The 21033-nt window shown below is 41.7% G+C and overlaps 1 protein-coding gene across 2 annotated transcripts in view; it reads left to right on the top strand.

Annotated features, from left to right (window-relative positions):
* Positions 1-7078: 7078 nt before the first annotated feature.
* The window catches only part of CNKSR1 (connector enhancer of kinase suppressor of Ras 1), a 73679-nt gene continuing 59724 nt past the window's right edge, over positions 7079-21033 (top strand). For both annotated transcript variants that reach the window (XM_089663087.1, XM_089663088.1), the window contains exons 1-3: positions 7079-7183; positions 7438-7595; positions 19923-20125. In XM_089663087.1, the coding sequence (XP_089519213.1) occupies positions 7132-7183; positions 7438-7595; positions 19923-20125 (413 nt within the window). In that variant the 5' untranslated portion in view covers positions 7079-7131. The remainder of the gene's footprint in view (positions 7184-7437; positions 7596-19922; positions 20126-21033) is intronic.

The raw sequence follows: 21033 nt of genomic DNA on the forward strand, positions 1-21033 counted from the left end.
GCGCAGTTGTCCAGTTCTGGGAAGGTGTAATATGACGTCCTCCCGCATGCCCCCAGTGGAGCGCACCCGGCAATCTCCATGACCACATGATGAGGTAAAAGGCCAATCACAGTGGCCTTTTACTACGTGAACAGCTGTGTCCAATGACACAACAGATCACTGAGTAACTACAGTTGCTGGTTATCGGCAGCACTTTCCTCACGCTGACACAGCATGAAGAAAGTACTGCCGATAACCAGCAGCTGTCACAGAGCAGATCAGCACTGATCATCAGGGCACTTATGATCAGTGCCCTACAGTACCGCCCAGCAGTGCCACCCTCCAGTACCCATCTGTGCCCATCAGTGCCACCCATCAGTGCCCATCATTGCTGCTTATCAGTGCATCATCATCAGTGCCTCCTCAACAAAGCCCAAAAGTGCCGCCTCATCAGTGCAGCCTATCAGTGCTGCCTGTCTGTGCTACCTCATCACTGCCCATCAGTGCTGATAACAGTGCAGCCTCATCAATGCACATCAGTGAAGGAGAAAAATTACCTGTTTGCAAAATTTTATAATTTTTTTTTGCTCTTTCTTTGTTTATAGTGCAAAAAATAAAACACCCAGTGGCAATTAAATACCACCAAAAGAAAGCTTTATTTGTGTGAAAAAATGATAAAAATTTCATATGGGTACAGTGTTGCATGACCGTGCAATTATCATTCAAAGTACGAGAGCGCTGAAAGCTGAAAATTGGCCTGGGGACGAAAGAGGTAAAAGTGCCTAGTAGGCAAGTGGTTAAGAAATGTAAAAATATAATAGGTAATTTTAACCCCTTGATGATGACTGCACGCAAATTAGCGGCCTCACAGAACTGGGCTTTTTTCCTTGGGGTTGCTAATTTCTATACTGGTCTTTTCTCCCAGCACAAAGACAGGGTGTCACGGAGAGCCCCGAGTCCTGTTCTAATGATCGGGACCCAGAACTCCCAATTCGGGTCACCTGATCGCTGTGATAGCCTCTGATTGGCTGTCACAGTTATCAGTCACTGTGAAGTCCACCCCCCCTTGTTTTCTCTCTCTGAATGGAGGAGAGAGATACATTGTATCTCTCTGTTCTTTCAGAGAGAAAAAAAAAAGTGTGTAAAAAAAAATTAAATAATTAAAAATAATAAAAAAAATAAACAAAAATACCTAGATCAATGTTTGATCTAGGTCTGTGCCAGGGTTTTGGTCAAGGTTAGGGTCAAAGGTCAGGGCCAGTTTTCTTTTTGGGTCAGGGTTTTTTTTCAATTTTTAAATCAGTATCAGTGGCAAATTGCGCACTATGATTTCTGGGCTGTACTATGGGTACAAGCAACAACTAACATACACACATGTGGTATCGTTGCGATCATCGGAAGCAGGAGAAATTATTTTGGGTTGTTCTTTGGTGGTAGGTTATGGTAGTAGCAAGAAATATACAGCTAAATTTAAAAAGGTTTTTTTTTATGTTACTATTTTGATCCAGTTTTTCTTTGGCAATAAAAAAAAAAAATCAGGAGATATCCATTTCCATTTACCACCAAATGAAAGTTCAATTTGTCCTAAAAAAAAAAACAAAACAAGGCATAATCCAACTGAATACACAAAGTAGTTGTGATGATATGTACGGTTTTGCTAACACATGTCAAAGTTGCAAAATTGTGCTTAGGCGTTAAGATTTGTTTTATCCTTAGGCGTGAAGGGGTTTCTGCCTTTTTGGATTGGTTTTCTTAACAGTAATTCATAGAAAACTAAATATGGAAATCACTGTGGTTAATTTACTAAAGGAATTATTTTTTTCATTTTGGATAGAGTGGAGGTGGATTAGAACACCTGTTAGCTTTTTATTGTTGTCTGTGCCTCCATTAGATCCACCCTCTCTATTTGTCCTGTTTACCATTACCATTGAAAGTGGAAAAAAAAGAGAATCCAAAATTTTGGGTTGTCCCCAGAATAGTATTAAAGGGGACAGCTTCCAATGGGGACACGGATGGTAAAAAATATAAAAAAAAAAACTGACAGGGGTCATAGCCCTCCCTTACTCTAACCAGAGTAAAAAAAAAGTTTTGCATATAGTTCTACTTCAAGGCAAATAGACTATGAAATTTGCAAGTTGCTCAAGAGCTTAAGCTTCAATTTACAATGCATACCCAATCACATGCAAGGAAAAACAAACAGCATTTTTGCTTGCACATGATTGAATAATGGAAGTCAGCAGAGCTCCCCTCATTTACTAAGCTCTGGAACAAATTCACTTGTAAAGTGCTTACTCTGTGTGCCTTTAGTAAATCAATCCCATTGCATTTACTAAATCTAACCCATTACATGTAGTAAAATACACTTATCTCCTGTAATTTCACCAGATTTTTAGAGACTCTTTTCTGTAGTTACAAGCATATACATCATTTGCTGCAAAAAACTCCCAATCACTCTAAACATAACACAATGTACATGCATATCACAATGGTCTAATCCCTTGTTAGAACATACAGTATATGTCATATGTGTTGTGGGGATATTTTACTTTTTCAGTTATTTTAGAGATATCTTCCCACTGACATGTTCCCACTCACATCATTGATCTTTTTAACCCTCTATAAGTGGGTAATTTTGCCCAGTGACCACATATGTAAGGAGCATTCTTCCCACTGACCATCACACTAAATGTCCCATGAGTTGTAGACATAGTATTTTTAGCAGGGGTTCCCTGAGACTGAAAAGTTATTTTAAGGGTTCTTCAGTGTTGAAAAGGTTGAGAAAGGCTGCTGGAAAGTGTAACTAAAAGGTAAAACTTTCTTTTTAATTTTGGATGGAGTAATGGAGGGTTAAGACCCTTGTCAGATTTCTTTTATTATTTTTTTTTTTATTATTTTTTGCCATCTGTGTCCCCTCTATTACTTTTCTGGAGACAACCCAAAAGTTGGGTTTTTCTTTTCATTTCACTTTCAATGATGATAGTGAACAAGACAAATAGAGAGGGTAAACCTCCCGAATGGGGACAGACAGCAGTAACAACCTAATAGGTGTTCTAACACCACTCCATACTATCCAAAACTAAAACAAAATGATGTTCCTTTCGTTATACTTTAAAAGCTTCCCAACTACCCTATAGCAGAACTACTGCTACAGGGCAGCAGGGCTGTGCAGAATCAAATATATACACGTGATTTTGTATTTCCGGGTCACTTTATTAGTGTCACTGGGGATGTCAGTGACAGTTAGTCAGTTCACCCCCCCATGTCAGAATGCCCACCGCAGTCCTGCTGATCGCCGCCATTACTAGTATTAAAAAAAAAAAATTTCCAGTATATATACCGCCATCTGTACACTCTATAACTTTCATGTAAACCAATTAATTTACACGTATTAGTATTTTTTTTTTTTAGCAAAGACAGTTTGCAGAGTACATTTTGGCCTAATTTTATGATGAAATTTTATTTTTTACATTTTTTTTTTACTGAACATGTTTAATAGCAAAATGTCTTTTTCTCTCAAAATTGTCGGTCTTTTTTTGTTTATAGCCCAAAAAATAAAAAATTCACAGGTGATCAAATACCACCAAAAGAGAGCTCCATTTGTGGGGAAAAAAAAAGGACATACATTTAATTGGGGTGCAGTGTTGCATGACCGCACAATTGTCAGTTAAAATAATGCAGCCCCGTATCGCAAAAAATGGCCTGGTCAGGAAGGGAGGGGAGTAAATCCTCTGAAGGGCAAGTGGTACAAAATATCTTTCTAAATGTCGAATATTGAATTAAAATAATATAAAACAAGTCACACACATATATAAATACCCTTCTTCCACCAATAAAAAAGACAACATTGTATTTTTTATTGGTGGAAGAAGGGTATTTATATACGTGTGTGATTTTTTTATAATATTTTCATTCAATATTTGAAAGATATTTTGTATTTTCTTAAATTAACTTAAGTTGTTTTTAATATACCACACATGTCCCGTGAAAGCAGTTTCCCTGTGACTGGTATTCGAGTCACCTTTTTTCTTTTGTATTAATACGTATGCTGCAGGGACCGCACTGACTTGGATATTTCTACGGTTTAAATGATATTACCTCTTTATTAGCAATAAAAAGTTACAGGGGTTCTAATTCTTCTCTACAGTTTCCATCCCACTGGATATTGCATGAGATAAACAAACGCATGTCTTCATGAGATAAATGCTGCATATGTTGGAAAAATACCTCATGCAGTGTTTTAGACACATTTTTTAGTGAATACCAAAATAATTTTTGAAAAAATGCTAAGCGGTATTTTTACCACATTTCTTAAAGTGGTCAATACCACTTTGTGAATGGAGGCCATTGCCTTTTTAACTTTTCTCTCCCTCTACTGAGGTACTGATGTAATGCTTCACCATTCTTCTCTGGCCAGCAGTGGGAGAGCTAAAGCCAAGTGAGCCCGTAGACTTCTATGTAGAGCACTGAGAATCCTGGGAGTTGTTGTTTGAGACTGCAGCCATATAATGGTACAAATAGACTCCTTACACTACAGATTCCAATAGGCACTGTGCAGTAGGAGCAGAGGATAGATCATTTTTATTAACCTGCCCATAAAAGCTCTTTCTCATGGCACCAAGGGAGTCAGAGAGGGTGCACCCCTGTCTGAATTTTCCCCTGCAAGTGGGAGACCATGCCCATGCAGATCCAAGGCTGAGACTGGGAGTGAGGCCAGCACAGCACTACCCACATCACAGCACATGCACCACTGCATCAGGGGAACTAGAATGTCCACTCACTCTGCTTCCTTCTACTGATCACCAGAAGCTTTTGAGGAGACCGAAGAGGCCCCCCATTTTACAGCGAAAGGTCACCACATACACACTCTATACTGCACTTATTTTAGACCTAGACTGCACCTATACCAACCCTTTACCACATTCTACTAAACTGTTACTGCATCTGTGCCACATCTACCTTGCAGCTGTGTTGAGACTATACCATACCTATATTGTACCTCTACTGCAATCAGGTTACCTGTGACTGGCGTTAAATGCAAAGATGCTCTTAAAGAGCCCCAACGATAGCCGGCAGAAGAACATCTCAAAAGGACTGGCTCTTCCAGAATAATTATTCTGCAAGCCCCTTTTGCTATTATTCTCCTTTTCTTTTGGACAGTGTATATATATAAATATATAAATATCACGACCCCCGTCAATATCAATAGATCTCCCAGCAGCCAGCAATAGACCCTTTCCTCAACAGGAGATTCTTCCAAGCAACTGACCCCCCAGCAACATACCCCCCCACAGCAACAATAGACCCACTCACAACACTAGACCTTCAGGAGTCAGCAACAACTGACCCCTCCAGCAACATACCCCCACAGCAACAATAGACCCACTCACAACAGTAGACCTCCAGGAGTCAGCAACAACTGACCCCCCAGCAACATACCCCCACAGCAACAATAGACCCATTCACAACAATAGACCTCCAGGAGTCAGCAACAACTGACCCCTCCAGCAACATAACCCCCCACAGCAATAGACCCACTCGCAACAATAAATCTCCAGGAGCCAGCAACAACTGACCCCCCAGCAACATAACCCCTTCCATAGCAACAATATACCAAATCACAACAATAGATCTCCAGGAGCTAGCAACAACTGATCCCACAGCAACATTATTATTATTATACATAATTTATAAAGCGCCAGCAGTTTGCTCTGCACTTTACAATATAATAACCACCCCACAGCAACAATAGACCCACTCACAACAATAGATCTCTAGGAGCCAGCACCTAGTGACCCCCCAGCATCATAACCCCCATAGCAACAATAGACCCACTCAAAATATTAGATCTTCAGGAGCCAGCAACAACTGACCCCCCAGCAACATAACCACCCCACAGCAACAATAAACCTACTCACAACAATATATCTCCAGGAGCCAGCAGAAACTGACCCCCCCACAGCAACAAAACCCCCAACGCAACAATAGATCCACTCACAGCAATAGATCTCCAGGAGCCAGTAACAACTGACCCCCCAGCAACATAACCACCCATCAGAAACAATAGACCCACACAAAACAATAGATCTCCAGAAGCTAGCAAGAACTGACCCCCCAGTAACACAACCCCCCATAGCAACAACAGACCCACTCACAACAATAGATCTCCAGAAGCCAGAAGCAACTGACCCCCCAGCAACTTAACCCCTCCCATAGCAACAATAGACCCACTAACAACAATAGATCTCCAGGAGCCAGTAACAACTGACCCGCCCAGCAACATAACCCTCCATAGAAACAATAGACCCACTCACAATAACAGATATCCAGGAGCCAGCAACAACTGACCCCCCCATCAACAACTGACCCCTCAGCAATATAAACCCTCCATAGCAACAATAGACCCACTCACAATAACAGATATCCAGGAGCCAGCAACAACCGACCCCCCAGCAACAACTCTCCCCCCAGCAACATAACCCCCACAGCAACAATAGACCCACTTGCAACAATAAATCTCCAGGAGCCAGCAACAACTGACCCCCCCCCCAGCAACATAACCCCTTCCATAGCAACAATATACCAACTCACAACAATAGATCTCCAGGAGCTAGCAACAACTGATCCCACAGCAACAATAGAACCACTCACAACAATAGATCTCCAGGAGCCAGCAGCTCTTGCCATTACATACTTTCAGTGCTGGAAATGCGTCCCCCCACGAAAAAAAGCCCAGGTCTCATCCCTGTAACTGCTACATCTGTAGGTTTGAAAAACAACAGACTTGTTAGCTGGATCACCAGATGAAACCCGAAGAAAGAAAGCCTAAAAAAAGAAAACGAATACAGCCATCACATCTAAGACCTGCTAAGCTGAGCTGTAATAAGTTTGCTTTTGGGTGTAATACTGCTTTAAGTGTCTTGTTTAGTTTTGCAGGACCCCAAACTAGGAAAAGTTCCGTGTGTGGCTGCAGTTTGGTGAAGGGACAGGGGCCCATAAAGGTGTCTAGGACACAGCTGGCAGAAGTCCCCACACGTAGAACTGCTGGACGAGGGGCGGGGCCTGCGAGCTCCTCCTCCCGCACAGCGAAAGGTGATGCAGAAACTCACCTGGGTGACGTCACCAGGGTGGGCCGCCAGGACAGGAAGTGCAGTCATGGAGCTTATCTCTTCTTGGAGTCCGGGCACCGTGAGGGCTTATTTACAGGGTGAGAGTGGCGGGAGAGCGGCCTGGGCTGTGTGTACACCTGAAGGACATTGAGCCAGGAGGAGAACGTGAACTCCGAGGGAGGCTGTGTAGCCGTGTGTAGGAGGGTGGGGTTACCGCCTGCTCTATAGGGCATAAGGGCTGACTTTCTACCACCTGGACAGGGGGCGCTAGACTAATGGGGGAACTATGCATGCTTCAAGAATAAGGCATGGTCACTGACTGATGAATGCCATATGTGTCTGTTCTTTTCAGGTCTGGACCCATCAGTTCAGCACTACCCATTTGCAGAATGGGACATAACAGGGCAGGACCTGCTGGATCTATCACCTCAACATCTTGATGCTTTGGGGGTGAAGAGCATTGGCCATCAGGAGATCGTACTGGAAGCTGTGGAGCAGCTGTGTGCCCTGGTAAGGACATGTTTACCAAGAGACTGTAAAGTTTACATTAGCGCGGTTTTGTGTGCTGCGTTTGCCCAGGCGCAGCAGCCCATTCATTTGAAACTGCAGGCATGCGTTTTCCTGCAGAAAAAAAAGGGTTCCTGTGCTTTTTTTTATTAAAGTGCAGCTGCACAGAATCCACATTCGCGCCATGCAATTCCATGTGTGGGAAACTGCACCATGTTTTTTTTATTGTGTAAAGGTGCCGTTAAGGCCCCATTCACACCAGAACGCAGTACGGGAACTCCAGGTTCATGCCCCATACTCAAAACACTGCAGTTGTGATCTGCAATGGGTGTCAATGTTTAACCGCCTCCCGCCCGTCATACAAGGAAATGATGGGCGCAAGGCAGTTCCCTCATTCTGGGAGGACGTAATATGATGTCCTCCCACTCTGTGTGTGCACGCCCCCTGGGGGGCGCACAGCACAGCGATTGGTGGTGCGCTGTGTCCCTGGGACACAGCAGATCACCGATCAACAGAGCCAAAGATGTCGGCTCTGTCATGTGATCAGCTGTGTCCAATCACAGCTGATCGCATGTAAATACCGGTTATCGGCATTTCTCTCCTCACAAGCTGTCACGCTGACAGCTTGTGAGGAGAGACTGTAATCTGCATTACTCAGAAGGAACATGTACACTGATGATCAGTGTAGCCCAATCAATGCCACCTATCAGTGCCTACCAGTGCACATCAATGCCACATAATAGTGCCAATCTGAGCTTCCTTTCAGTGCCACCTATCAGTGCCATATATGAGTGCTGCCTTTCAGTCATGCCTGTCAATGCCCATCAGTGCCGCCTATCAGTGTCCATCACTGCAGCCTCATTAGCGCACATCAGTGAAGGAGAAAAATCACTTATTTACAAAATTTTATAACAGAAACTAAGAAAAAATACCATCAAAATAAAGCTCTGTGTCTCAAAAAAATGATAAAAAATTTCATATGGGTACAGTATTGCATGAGCGCACAATTGTCATTTAAAGTACAACAGCGCTGAAAATTGGCCTGGGCCGGAAGGGGGTATAAGTGACCTGTAGGCAAGTGGTTAAAGTGTTACTAAACCCACAACAGTAAAATCAGTCTGTATATGCAGTAAAGCATACTTGTTATACTCACTGTGGAACCTAAGGGGTTAATCCTCTGCATTGTGTAAAAATACTGTTTGATCCTGTCTTCTCTGATCCCCTCTTATGTCCTGATACATCATGTTGAGACACTCTGCACATGCTCAACTTGTTGTGTATTGCTAGAGAGGTTTTCTTTCTTTTTTTTTTCCTTGGGAGAGTGTATGTGATCCTCATGGGGCCAATCAGCACTGTCTAGACAGGGGTTCTGCATCCTTCTAGAGCAGAAAGAAAACTCCTCCTACAAGCTTTAACCAGTGCTCTGCTGGACACTGATAAATTCACACCACCATCGACAGCTGCCTTTACTGCTCTTGCAGCTATCTGTTGCTGGCTGTGGTAGGGGACAGTGTGGTGCGCAATTCAGGACATCACTCGGCTCTTTTTTTTCCTTTTTGTACAAACTTTGTTTTAAGTGCACAAAATGTAGACTTTGTTCATGGTGTTGTACAGCAGTGCAATGCGCTGCTGTACAGTGCTATTCGATTCTGTATGGTGCGCTGCGATAAAATACAGCACAGCCCTTGGCTGCATTGCAGGATGAATGGGATACATAGGAAACAGTCATTTCCTGTGTGTCCTTGCGGTGACAGACGTTTTACAATGCAGTAAAATGTTTGTCACCACACACTGTGTGAATTCAGCATTCCCAGTGTGAGTTGATGGTACCCGAACACGTTTTATGCATTCGATTTACACACATTCCAGCATTCACAATATTGTGAAACTAAGCTTATGACTCATTCACACAGATGTGCGGGTGCGTGTCTCTGAATGCACACAGTGTGCGTTTGGAAACAGGCACTCAGACCTTTACAGCTGTCAAATCAGAACCGGTGGCTGTATTCTAATAGATATGGCAGGGATAGCTTGTATTCGGATCCACAAAACACATGTGCATCCCATGCGATCGAAGTTGGCCCTTCACAGGGATATCGGTATTCATATGTGAATGAGTCATAAGGCCTGATGCACACTAGCATTTTGGCCTATGTGCATTACATCCTGACATTTTCAGGTACTTGGGAGGCACAGGTGCAGCATCCACCTCACTGCCAGCACCCTGTCAAAATCAATAACATGCTTAAATATGTGGTGTACTACTTTGTTTGGGGAATACGTCCAGTACACTCAGTACGGCGTCCAGCTGCCACATATTTTAGCTTGTCAGATTTTGGCAGGCTGCTGGCAGTGGGGTGGATATTGCACCTATGCCTCCCGTATACCCTAAACCACCGGGATGTGAAGCACATGGACCCGACCACTAGTGTGCATGCAGCCTAAAGCCTAAGCATTTATTTTACTGGAACTAAAGCTGGGTATACACTATAGGTTGTTTTTTTTTTTTTTTTTTTTTTTTCCGGTGGTGGGGGGGAAGCAAAAAAAAAAAAGTACAGATCGTTGTACTAACACATGTACTGTTCCCCTGTCAGAAATCACTGATCAGCGCTCACAGCCATTGAGCACTGATCAGATCTGGGTTTCCAGCAAGTTTGTTTGGCAGAAGCTGGTTGTGAAACGACATAGAGAAAAGTTGTCCGGTTCTTGCTGCTTGGCTTTTCGACCTGTGTTTACCCAGCCTAAAGCTGCCTATGCTTTTCTTCTCTTCAGTGTTCCAATACCAGCAAACTCCTTTGCTGATGCCCCATCTTCTTTTGGGTTCGGCATCTTTGGCCATCCTGATTGGTCAGCCCAGATTGACATAGCTCCCACGCATTTGCATGGGAGATAATTCATACCGGCACCAGGACATACCAAGAAAGTATTCTGAGTTGCACATGCACACAAAGAAGTTTGCAGTATAGATATAGTTGGCTTATCCAATCATTTGAAAAGGAAATTCCTGTTCGCATTGAACACCCAGCCAAGTGCAGGTGAAATAAGTACACAGAAGTTTGAGTTTTAGGGTCTATGCAGTACACAAGTGTTTTGTGTTTTAGGGTCTATGCACTCTGGTCCTAAAAAATACGGCTTGTACAGGAGTCTTGTGTTTTGCTTGTTGAAGCAGCTCAATTTTATCCCGTGTCGATGCTAGGGTTGCACTGATATTGGAATCTGTGATTATACCAAGTATTTGCAGGAGGACTTGTACTTGTGCAAATGCTCTGATACCTTTGCAGTGTGATTAAACCCATGGAAAATGAATGGGCTTAAATTGCACTGCAAAAAATAGAATGCGATTTGAACAGGAATGTAGTGCAATTCCTGTCCGAACCACATGCGGTTCCTCTGTGAACCCAGGCTTGTCAGTGACTTCAGCCTGGGTTCATACGGGAATGGTGAGGGAAACCACATGCAGTTCAGACAGGAATCGCACCACATTCCTGTTCAAAGCGCATGCTATTCTTTGCGGTGCAATTTGAGCCCATTCATATTATATAGGCTCAAATCGTACCACAATTGTATCGGTAATTGGTATCGGAGAGTAGATGAGTACAAGTATTGGTACTCGTGCTTGCTGGTAAAAGAAAAAAACAGCTAGTCCTTGCAGGACGTTTGAGGCAGGAAAAAAAAAAAACTATTTTGCATTTTTGGGAGCATTTTTCTAGCAGAAAAGATGCTGAATGTTCTTAAACTCTATATGAGAGTTTTTTTCGGCCAAGGGAACTGACATTTTTTTAAGCCCAATGTGCATGGACCATTACACAAAGTGAATATTCACACAATTTATAATGTGAAAATCTGATCTGCTTTAGTAAATACTGCAATAAAAAAATAAACAAAACACTTTATTTTGGGTGAATGTGAAACAGTAAAAAACCCATGTAAGATTTGTATTGCTTGCTGTGTGCCCGCTAGAATGACGCACCTTAGACCGCAGCCCTATGATAGACAATGCGCCGATGTACATTCTAGCGCTCAAATCCAGAGCAGCGTTTAGGGACATAAAAATGTCCAAAACCTGAGTTCCAGGAAAAACCTATTTTCATACCTTATGCTGTATGCATGTAATTGTTTACATGCATAGAGTGCAAATGTACACTATTGCTCCCACTGCTCAGGGTCGACATGTAAATATCAACAATGTTGGTGATGAAGATGTTAGTGTATGGACCACATTTTGTGCAGGACCTTGCTGTTAGCTTTTGGCACTTTGGTCCAGAATTGATAGGTGTATTTTATTACATCTGTGTGAATGATCTCTAATTAACCTGGTAATTATTGTCAAATCCATTGTTACGCCTGTCACTGAACCAGTAATAGAGGGGAACACCTGTTTGACAACTGTCTTAGAGGGAATTTTCACTCAGTTCCTGTTATGTCTGTAAAACTGAATGGACCTTTCCAATAGCATCCAGGAAGCAAAGAGGAAAATAACAGGGGTTTTAACCAATCCATACTCTATTAATCATTATTTTAGTTTTAGATACACTTTAACATTTGTTAAAATAATATGGAAAACGTATTGTTCTTCCAAAAGCTTTGTTTACTATGTCACTGGATAGCTGCGCAAAGCCAGTATTGTGAGATTGTGATGTACTACAGTGGGAAAACAGCTGTTATTGTAATCTCCTGAGATAAACACAAGTGCTTAATTTCAGTGTAAACAGGGGCGGACTGATCATTTGGAAACTCAGGCACTGCCTGAGGGCCCGGGGTCAGTAGGGGGCCCCATGAGATGCCCCTGGTACCTTTTTCATAGACTTTTTTGAGTTTGGGCAAGGACACAGGGGCCCCATGATCCCCTATTGCCCGGGGGCCCCATGAGTTGTCAGTCCGCCCCTGAGTGTAAATAAAGGACATCACCTTCTTTATTGGTGGCATTTTAACCCCTCCATAACAGTAGGTACAACAAACCCTAATGTTTGAATGCAGCTTTGCATCTTTGGAATGTGACAGGAAAATTGTGCATATCATTGCAACAACTCTGTGTATCTAGGTGAATTATACCCTGTTTTGTTCAGGACAAATAGATCCTTAATTTTCATTTGGTAGTAAATGTTTAAGGACATCTGATAAATAAAATTTAAAGTATGATTTAACTACATTTTTCTTGCAATTTTCATGACTTGCAACCCCCCAAAAAAAGAAATCAAAATACATTTTCCTAACCTTGACATCCATGGCAATACTACATGTATGTGTATATTTGCTTATAAATCAGGGATGGGCAACTGTGGCCCTCCAGCTGTTGGTGAACTACAAGTCCCATCATGCCTTTGCGAGTCATGCTTGTAACTGTCAGTTTTGCAATGACTTATGGGGCTTGTAGTTCTACAACAGCTGGAGGGCCACAGTTGCCCACCCGTTATAAATAAATATTTAGCGAGCGCATATAATGAGATTTTAGTTAGTATTATACCTAGTAGTCGTTAGTACTGTAGGGTATGGGTGACAATTCATATATTCATAGCTGCTAGCACTTAAGGTATCGGTAACTGTCCCAATGTAAACGTATATCATAAAGGTGCAGCGCTGTAAACTCTTAAAACATAAATATCTTAAATCGTACTCAAATATATAAAGTGCAAACAAGTGCGTAAATAGTGCAATCAAATCACTGAGAGTCTGTGACGACCATAAATATTATACAGCAGGCTAATGTCCTTTTATCCGAGTGTGAAAGTGCAAACGTGCGGTTATTGATGACGTGAATCCACCGCCTCAGATGGATGTACACTCGCCAGACTGCAAATAAATCAGCGCATCTGTTTGTCACTCATCTGGGGATATAATGACCGCTCCGGATTTACTCCTGCAGCTCCATTCATCCACCAGTTGGGGCAGGTGTCATCCAATCCTGGGGGAAATCAGCTCAACCACAGGAGCCACTCAGATCATTTTTACAGGAAAGCCGATTGCCAGCTCTAAAATAATGGTACTAGAATCATGGCTGCAGCTATGATCCTGGTATACTACTTGGTGCTCAGGACGTTTATATATGTACTCTGGGCAACAAGCTATTAAAGTAAGCTGAAAAACAACACTGGCTGGATCACTAGGTAAAAATAATGGAGTAAAGCCTAAAAAAAAAACTAATGCAGCCACCATATCGAAGAATTGTTAATCTGCAATTTATTACATTTTTGTTTTTGGATTTTGATACCGCTTTAAGTTAGGTTTCCAGAGGATGGAACCTAATTAGAGAAGATGTACGGGCCAAGGAAGGGGAGATGTATTGCTTTGCATGCAAAAAATCCAGCTGTTAGACTCCTGATATAAGTACGTTGAAAGACCCAGCTGTGTGAAATCTTCTTGGTTGTCATTGATCTTTATAGAGGTTGCCATTGTAGCTGCGCATTGGTGCACAGGCAGCAGGGGGAAAATCAGATGTAGACACTGCCTGCCCCATGGCCATGTAAAGTACAGTAACTCCACACCGAGGTATGTGTTTTGGTGTAATAAAGAGGAAGCTGGAGAAGTGGGGTGGGGGAACACATATAGAATGTTTATTACAAAAGTGCACTTATACGTTAGTGCAAGGCTCAAAATTTCAAGTCCTAAGCTACTAGCCAGGCCTTAGAAGTTATTAGCCACCAGTTGCCTCACCCCTCCCATAAACACTCCCTCATAAATTAGCTCATAAAATTATACTTTTAAATGGTTTATGCTGAATAAAGTTACAAAAATGAATATTAACAACATCAAGCCCACTGGCCATCCCACTGAGTCCTTCAGTGCATCCACCTTTATTTTAACACTCTTAAAACTTAATATATCTCCATCACATGATCACATGTCCTCCTATAATCCCATCTCCTGTATCCCGCGTTTTCCTTCTCCATCCTATATCTTCCTCCTTCTCCATCCCATGTCCTCCTCCGCCATTCCCATCTCCTCCTCTAGTCCAGAGAGAGAGAGAATGAGGGTGAAATGGGGAGAGAGAGAGAGAGAGGACGAGAGAGAGAACAAGGGAGGGACTGAGGCTTCGTTCACATATGGGCGTTTTAAATAGGCAGAATTGCTGCAATTCTGCCCACAATTTGAAAATGCTCTGCTAGAACTACAAATCGCACAGCGCAGTTTTCAGGTGCTAATTCATTTTAATGGCACTTTAAAAATGAGGTGCTGTCCTGCTGTGATCGTCATAGGATAAATTGCACTTCAGTTGCAACAAACTGGATTGTGCAAAGCTTGTCACCCAAAAAGGAGCAGGAGCTTCTTTTGGGGTGACCAGCTTTGCGTGATGCGGTTTCCCATGATTGCAATGTGATTTATTGAGTGAATGCCACCTAAAATTTGCGTTGTGCTATTTTTCATTTTAGAAGAGCATTTTGAAATCATGGTGATTCAAAATACCCATATGTGAACAGAGCCTGAAAGAGGGAGAGAACAAGAGAGAGGGAGGATGGGGGAAGGGGTAGAGGGACGAAAGAAGGAGCAGAGCAAAAAGGGGTGGGGGCTGTTTTGGGTGCAGGAGGCTTGCCAAATATGCCCCCCCCTTCAGGCTGGTATTCCCCAGGGCTGTGGCAACTGTTTCACAACTGCTGCCCATAGAACTCCTCACAGTTCATTACATGCAGATGGCTGGAGTGTGGGTGGGGTTGGGTGGACACAAATGGGAGACAGAGTATTGGACTGGACAAGCAGCAGAGTGAGGGAGGGACTAGGAGGACAGTGGAGATGGGAGGATGGCAGATGGAGCCGATACAGCCCGACACCCATGCCAGCTGTTTTCCCCACTTTCACTTTATCACTATGCCAGACTGCCAGTGGCTGTGGAGAGGCTAGAGGGGAATAGCTGCTCTCCACACTGTCCAGGTTGGTCATGGTGTCTAGTGGAGAAGATGCTCCTCCAGCAGCTGCACACACAGATTCTGTATCCTTCTCCTCCTCTGGCTACCCCTGATTGGGGTCCTGTCTGGGATACACTCGCCCCCACGTTATTTCCACTCGCCAATTGCAAGCAGGGGAGTGGAAACTTTGAGGCCTATGTTAGGGTAAACTGGACATGCTTTCTGAGTTTGGAAAATTACTAATACTAAACTGACCTGATCCAGACTCCTCATGAAGAAAACAAAAGTTAAAAGAAAGTGTGTATGTATATGAATAAGATTGGAGATTGATGGAAGCTGGAGAGATACTAATTCTCACCTGTCTTTGCGTGAAGGTTTTACAGGTACCTACCACTATTGAGACAATTAAATAAATAAACCCTAGTAGGAGAAAATAATTGGGCTTTTAAGGTACCATACCATTATGGGTATAATGATGCATAATCATAAACAATTTTGTATAAAATAAAGCATATTTAACTATGACATTATAAAAAAACCACACAGTGGTAAGAGACAAACGCCAATGTAGGCACATACATGAGTCAACAAAAATATAAAGAAATAATAGTGGGCAAAGACTCTGGCTTGGGACGTGAAAACGTTATGGGAAAGAGTCCTAAAACCCTATTGATACCATCAAAAGATTTGATCATCTTCAAACTGGTAAAACGATTACAGACATGAAAGGTATGAAAAACATTGGTAAGTAGTGGAAATATCTAAATTCATATAGACTACCCAAATAATAGACCATTGGGTGTAATTTGAGAAGGGTGGCAATTCCACTAAAAACCAAAAATGCTTTTCCATAAACTGGAATCCAAAACTGGATAATCATTCAAAAGATTTCACGCGTTTCGTGGGATGTGACCCACTTCCTCAGGGAAAGTGGAAAAACCGAGCAACAATGCCTACAGTGGAGTCCCCCCCCATGCTTTAGTAGCTTAGGATGTTGACATCATTAGGACCAATGCAGGATCCATAGCCCTGTGTTATACATGATGATACCCAGAGAAAGTGTACCTCCAAAGAACAGTGGAGCACCATGTGGGGAAGCAGAGGATCAAAAGTGCTTTTACTCTCCTCTCAATTAAATGAGTTAACCCTTGCAGCATGGGGGCAGCTCCCCCATCATTTTACCCATGGTTGGGCTTATGAGAAAAATTTCCAACTCTGCAAAGTAATTTCTCGATTCAATACTGACCAGTGAAGGTCAGTAATTTTGTAATTTATAGATAGTCATTGCCCCTGCCAGTTGGGAAAGGTATGATGTCCTGATAAAGGGACAGACTTAAAGCAGTATTAAATACAAATGCAAACATTTATTATACAGCTTACCAGTTCTTATTATAGATGTGATGGCTGTATTAGTTCTTCTGTTTTCATCTGGTGATTCTGACAGTATGTTGTATTTCAAAAGAACAAGCTCTCCATTTTGATGTATCATTTACAGTTAAAAGACAAACCATTTAACACTGGGAGGGTTGCTTACAATGATCAGCTTTTATTTATGTACAACCTTTATCCCAAAAGTGAAAATAAACTCTTCCTGTAACTGTTTATCAAGTGTTAGCTGGAGTTTGGCTTTATTTGTTAGTGTATCTAACACTGCTAGTACATCTAACACTCCCCTCCCCCCAGACTGACAATGCTGCTGTCCAAATATGCCTCCCTGTGCTCATTCATTGTGGGGACACTCTAATAAAGGAGGTGTGTTACTGGGCAGATCACCAGGTGAAAACAGGTGGGGGAAAAAAGAAAAAAAAAAGCATGCTACACATACACAAGACATGTCATCATTTGTACCCACTCACAGGTTTAAAAAAAGAACATCCAGTTCAACCCAGAGGGAAAAAAAACACAAATTGAAAATCCCCATATTCACAAATCTGTACTCAGTTAATCCAGAGGAAGGAACCCCCCCCCCCCCCCCCCCGTAAAACATGATCCAATTTCAGCTGGGGGGTAAAATCCTTCTGCCCTGCTCCTCCCTCCCAATGCTCCGCAGTTCATCTCTGATTAATGTACTGTACATAGAGAAGGTCTGAGAAGCTGCAGTGTACAATGTTTATCAACAAACTGCTCAGAGACTATACAAAGTAACATATTGTTACATTTGTATCTTTTCTGTTCATCTTTTGCAAAGAAAAAAAAGTTCCTCTGTTTAACCCCTTAGTTTACTCTAGTCAGGCGTAATTATTCTCCTTATCAAATTATTTTCCTGCTGATTTTTCTCTATTTTAATAACCATTAATATTTACACTTTTGTTTTGTTTGATAATATTTGTACATATTTCACATTTTAAAAAAACTGTATTTTGTTTTTCTATAGCTTTGTAATGCTTTGTACCAGAATCCTAGTGTCATTTAAAACCGGACACATTACAGAAAAATGCTGTTTTTATCTGCAAAAGCACTATTTATTTTTAAACTAACACTGATAAAAAGTGCATTTTGTTTAATGTTTGTTTGTCTAAGGATTGCAAAAAAGACTACTGTGAAAAAAAGAGCCTTGTTTGTTTAAAAAAAAAACAAACAAAATATGTTAAGTACTGCCATAGTTCTCCCTGCATAAACAGGTCTGTAGCAGAATTGTAAAACTTTCTATGTCTGTATGGGGTGAACAGGTATGAGAAGTGCTTAATACTGCTTTAGGCTGCCCATATGCTGTTAGATTAGTTTCAGGCTGAACAAAAAACATGTTCAGATTTCCTCTATCCATACTATACAACTCGAATGGGTGAATATGTAGTGCCAGCTGACAGCCAGCGTTGGGGGCTGTCCAGGGGCGGACTGACAACTCATGGGACCCCCAGGCAATAGGGGATCATGGGGCCCCTGTGTCCTTGCCCAAACTCAAAAAAGCCTATGAAAAAGGTACCAGGGGCATCTCATGGGGCCCCCTACTGACCCCGGGCTCTCGGGCAGTGCCCGAGTTTCCAAATGGTCAGTCCGCCCCTGGGGCTGTCAGAATACCTGAACAGAGGCTGCATCTGATCGGATGCAGCTGCTGTTTGTTAGACAATCTGCTCAACTCCTTTTTTTTTTTTTTTTTTTTTTTTTCAGCTTTACAGATTTTCTCTAGACATTTCTAGAGACCTATGACAAAAGAGGGTTCGAAGGTACTGTTAGATGGGGTAACCAAAGGAAAGTCATGGGACACTTGGATCAATCTTCTATTGCTACTGACAGCTTCATATCGCAAGTTAATGGAATTTGAGAATCTGATTTACTGACGGACCCCCCTCCGCTACAAGTAGCAGTTAGAGTGTGGAGACAATCCATTTAAATGCGAAACTAAAACCACTGACCTAACTGAACATTTAAGACATGCTGTGACTAATAATTGTCATGGTTATCTATGCGGTGTACCCAAAAAGAAAAAAAAAATAGTTTGCTGTAATTGCTTAAAAATGTTAGCTGGAGTTCTGCTTTAGATTTTTAGCCAAGTCCATCTAAATTTACTAGTAAACCTAACGCTACTTTTCTCCCCAGATTTATAAAGCAAAGTGTCTTTGTTGCTCTTCCATCCAGAGTGGTGATGGGCTTAAGCCATAAAGTATGTTACTTTCTGGATTATAACGTGAAAGAAACTTATTATAACGTGAAAGGCCTCATGCACATTGGTTGTAAACTCCTTATTAGCCTATGTGGCCATGCACACATAGGCATTTACAGATATAGAAGAGCAGCATTTTAGAGGCTCACATGCGCATTCAGAAGAGCAGCTTTTGGGCAGAAAAAAATTAGCAGATTAAATTGCTTGAAGTGCCTACACACATTAAAAAGTGTCAAATTTTAGGCGTGTTTAGTGCTTGAGTGTTCATTGCAATGGCCAGAATAAATTTAATATTGTGGCCAATGAAATGAATGAACGTCCAAATGATTGCTCTATCTAAACATGCCTAAAAGCGTGCAAAACGTAGCTTTAGGTGCATTTTTAAAGCTACCTTTTGCCCTGCCAGGTGAAAAGGCAATCAGAGGAGCTGGGGAAATGCCCAGTGTGCATGAGGACCAAAAACGAAAGTAAAATAAAATGCCAAATTTCGTCAGAACAGTAATAAGAAATCTTCCAATGGGGACACTAGTTCTGGTTCTCCTGGGATTCCATAACTTTGGAAGGATTTCCTCTCACTTCCTATTTTGGTTGTGGGACAGGACGTAAAGGGAAATAGAACACAAAAGGCAAAGAAAAGTGGTGGAGGATTATAACCCCTCTTACTATATTGAAAATTAAAAGGAAAAAATTGTCTTTTAGTTTTACTTTAAGGGTTGCTGAGCTGCACTGTATTACATGTTTGTTAATGAGTTTAGATACATTTTAGCCACTTTTTTATTTACTTAAAAGGTATTATATAATAAATAGAAAATAATTTACTGTTAATTCTAAATTGATAAGCTGTAAAGGTTTTCTGATCTATTGAGTGTCTTTTTTATTGTCTCCTTTTAGCATTATGACCTGAACAGAGAGAGCCTGCGCTCACTCACCGATAAGCTGCATAGAGTTGCTCAGTTGTTATGTTCACACATCATTACCCTGAAGAAAACCTCACCAGTCTCTCAACCCTCTGCTCTCTCACCTACTTACAAACAGCTTGTCTCTATCATAGATATTGTGGCTGCAGCACGAGGCCTCTTCTCCTGGCTTAACAGGTAGCTCATTATTTAAGTGCATTTGTGTGTAGCAAGAATACATTAAATAAAAATAGGCATTTTCCTTAGTTTATTGCAGAAGTTTTCATTCTTAACATGAAAGTTTTCCATTATTTAACTTATACTGATACTAATATGTCTTTGTTTTTCAAAAGTCGACTCCGGTACCTTTTTTAAACCTTCAAACAATAGTCATTGGTACTATTTATAGAAGTAACCAGAAATCTACAAACCCAAGTGCTGAAAACTAAAAATTGTACTATAACCGTGCACAATACATGGCGTTTTGAACTCAAAGTAGACAGATGGAACTGAACCCAGAGCAGATGACATAATATAATATTTATTTAGCTTTAAGGGGAAACCTGAAACTGAAATAGTCTATTTTTCTTCCATTTCTGCTTCTGCAAATGATAGTATGCTGCTTTTCTGACTCTCTCGTTTCAGTATTTTGAGTCACTGACTTGGAACAAATTTTCAGTTAAAGATTGTTACTTTTCTAATAGCTAAGCAGCTAGAATTTTCAGAGGTCAGTAATATTTTTTTCATGAAAGGTTATCTTTAACTTTCTACATTTACAGGGGTATCTCCTTCTTTGATATTATTTAAAATAAAAAAGATGTTATAGTTACATGCTCTGTGCAATGATATTGTGCAGGTCGGTCTCTTACCTCCTTTTCTAGAGTCCCCTAACGGCGCTATCCACTCCTCATTTCTCTGCGTGTCCCCTCAGCAAGCGGTGCGCTAAGGGAGCACCCCTAAGGGCACACTCCTGAGCTGGGCTGTGTGCATCCTATGGACACACACAGCATTGGTAAACCACGCCCCTGCTTCCTCCTCACAGGAGTTTGGTATGGCTCCCACTACTCCCTGTGTCTCTTGTGAAACCAGGAAGTGATGAAGCTGTG

This window comes from Staurois parvus, unplaced genomic scaffold, assembly GCF_062004578.1.
Source record: "Staurois parvus isolate SC_StPar_1 unplaced genomic scaffold, SC_StPar_1.0 ptg001622l, whole genome shotgun sequence".
NCBI classification, from domain to species: domain Eukaryota; kingdom Metazoa; phylum Chordata; class Amphibia; order Anura; family Ranidae; genus Staurois; species Staurois parvus.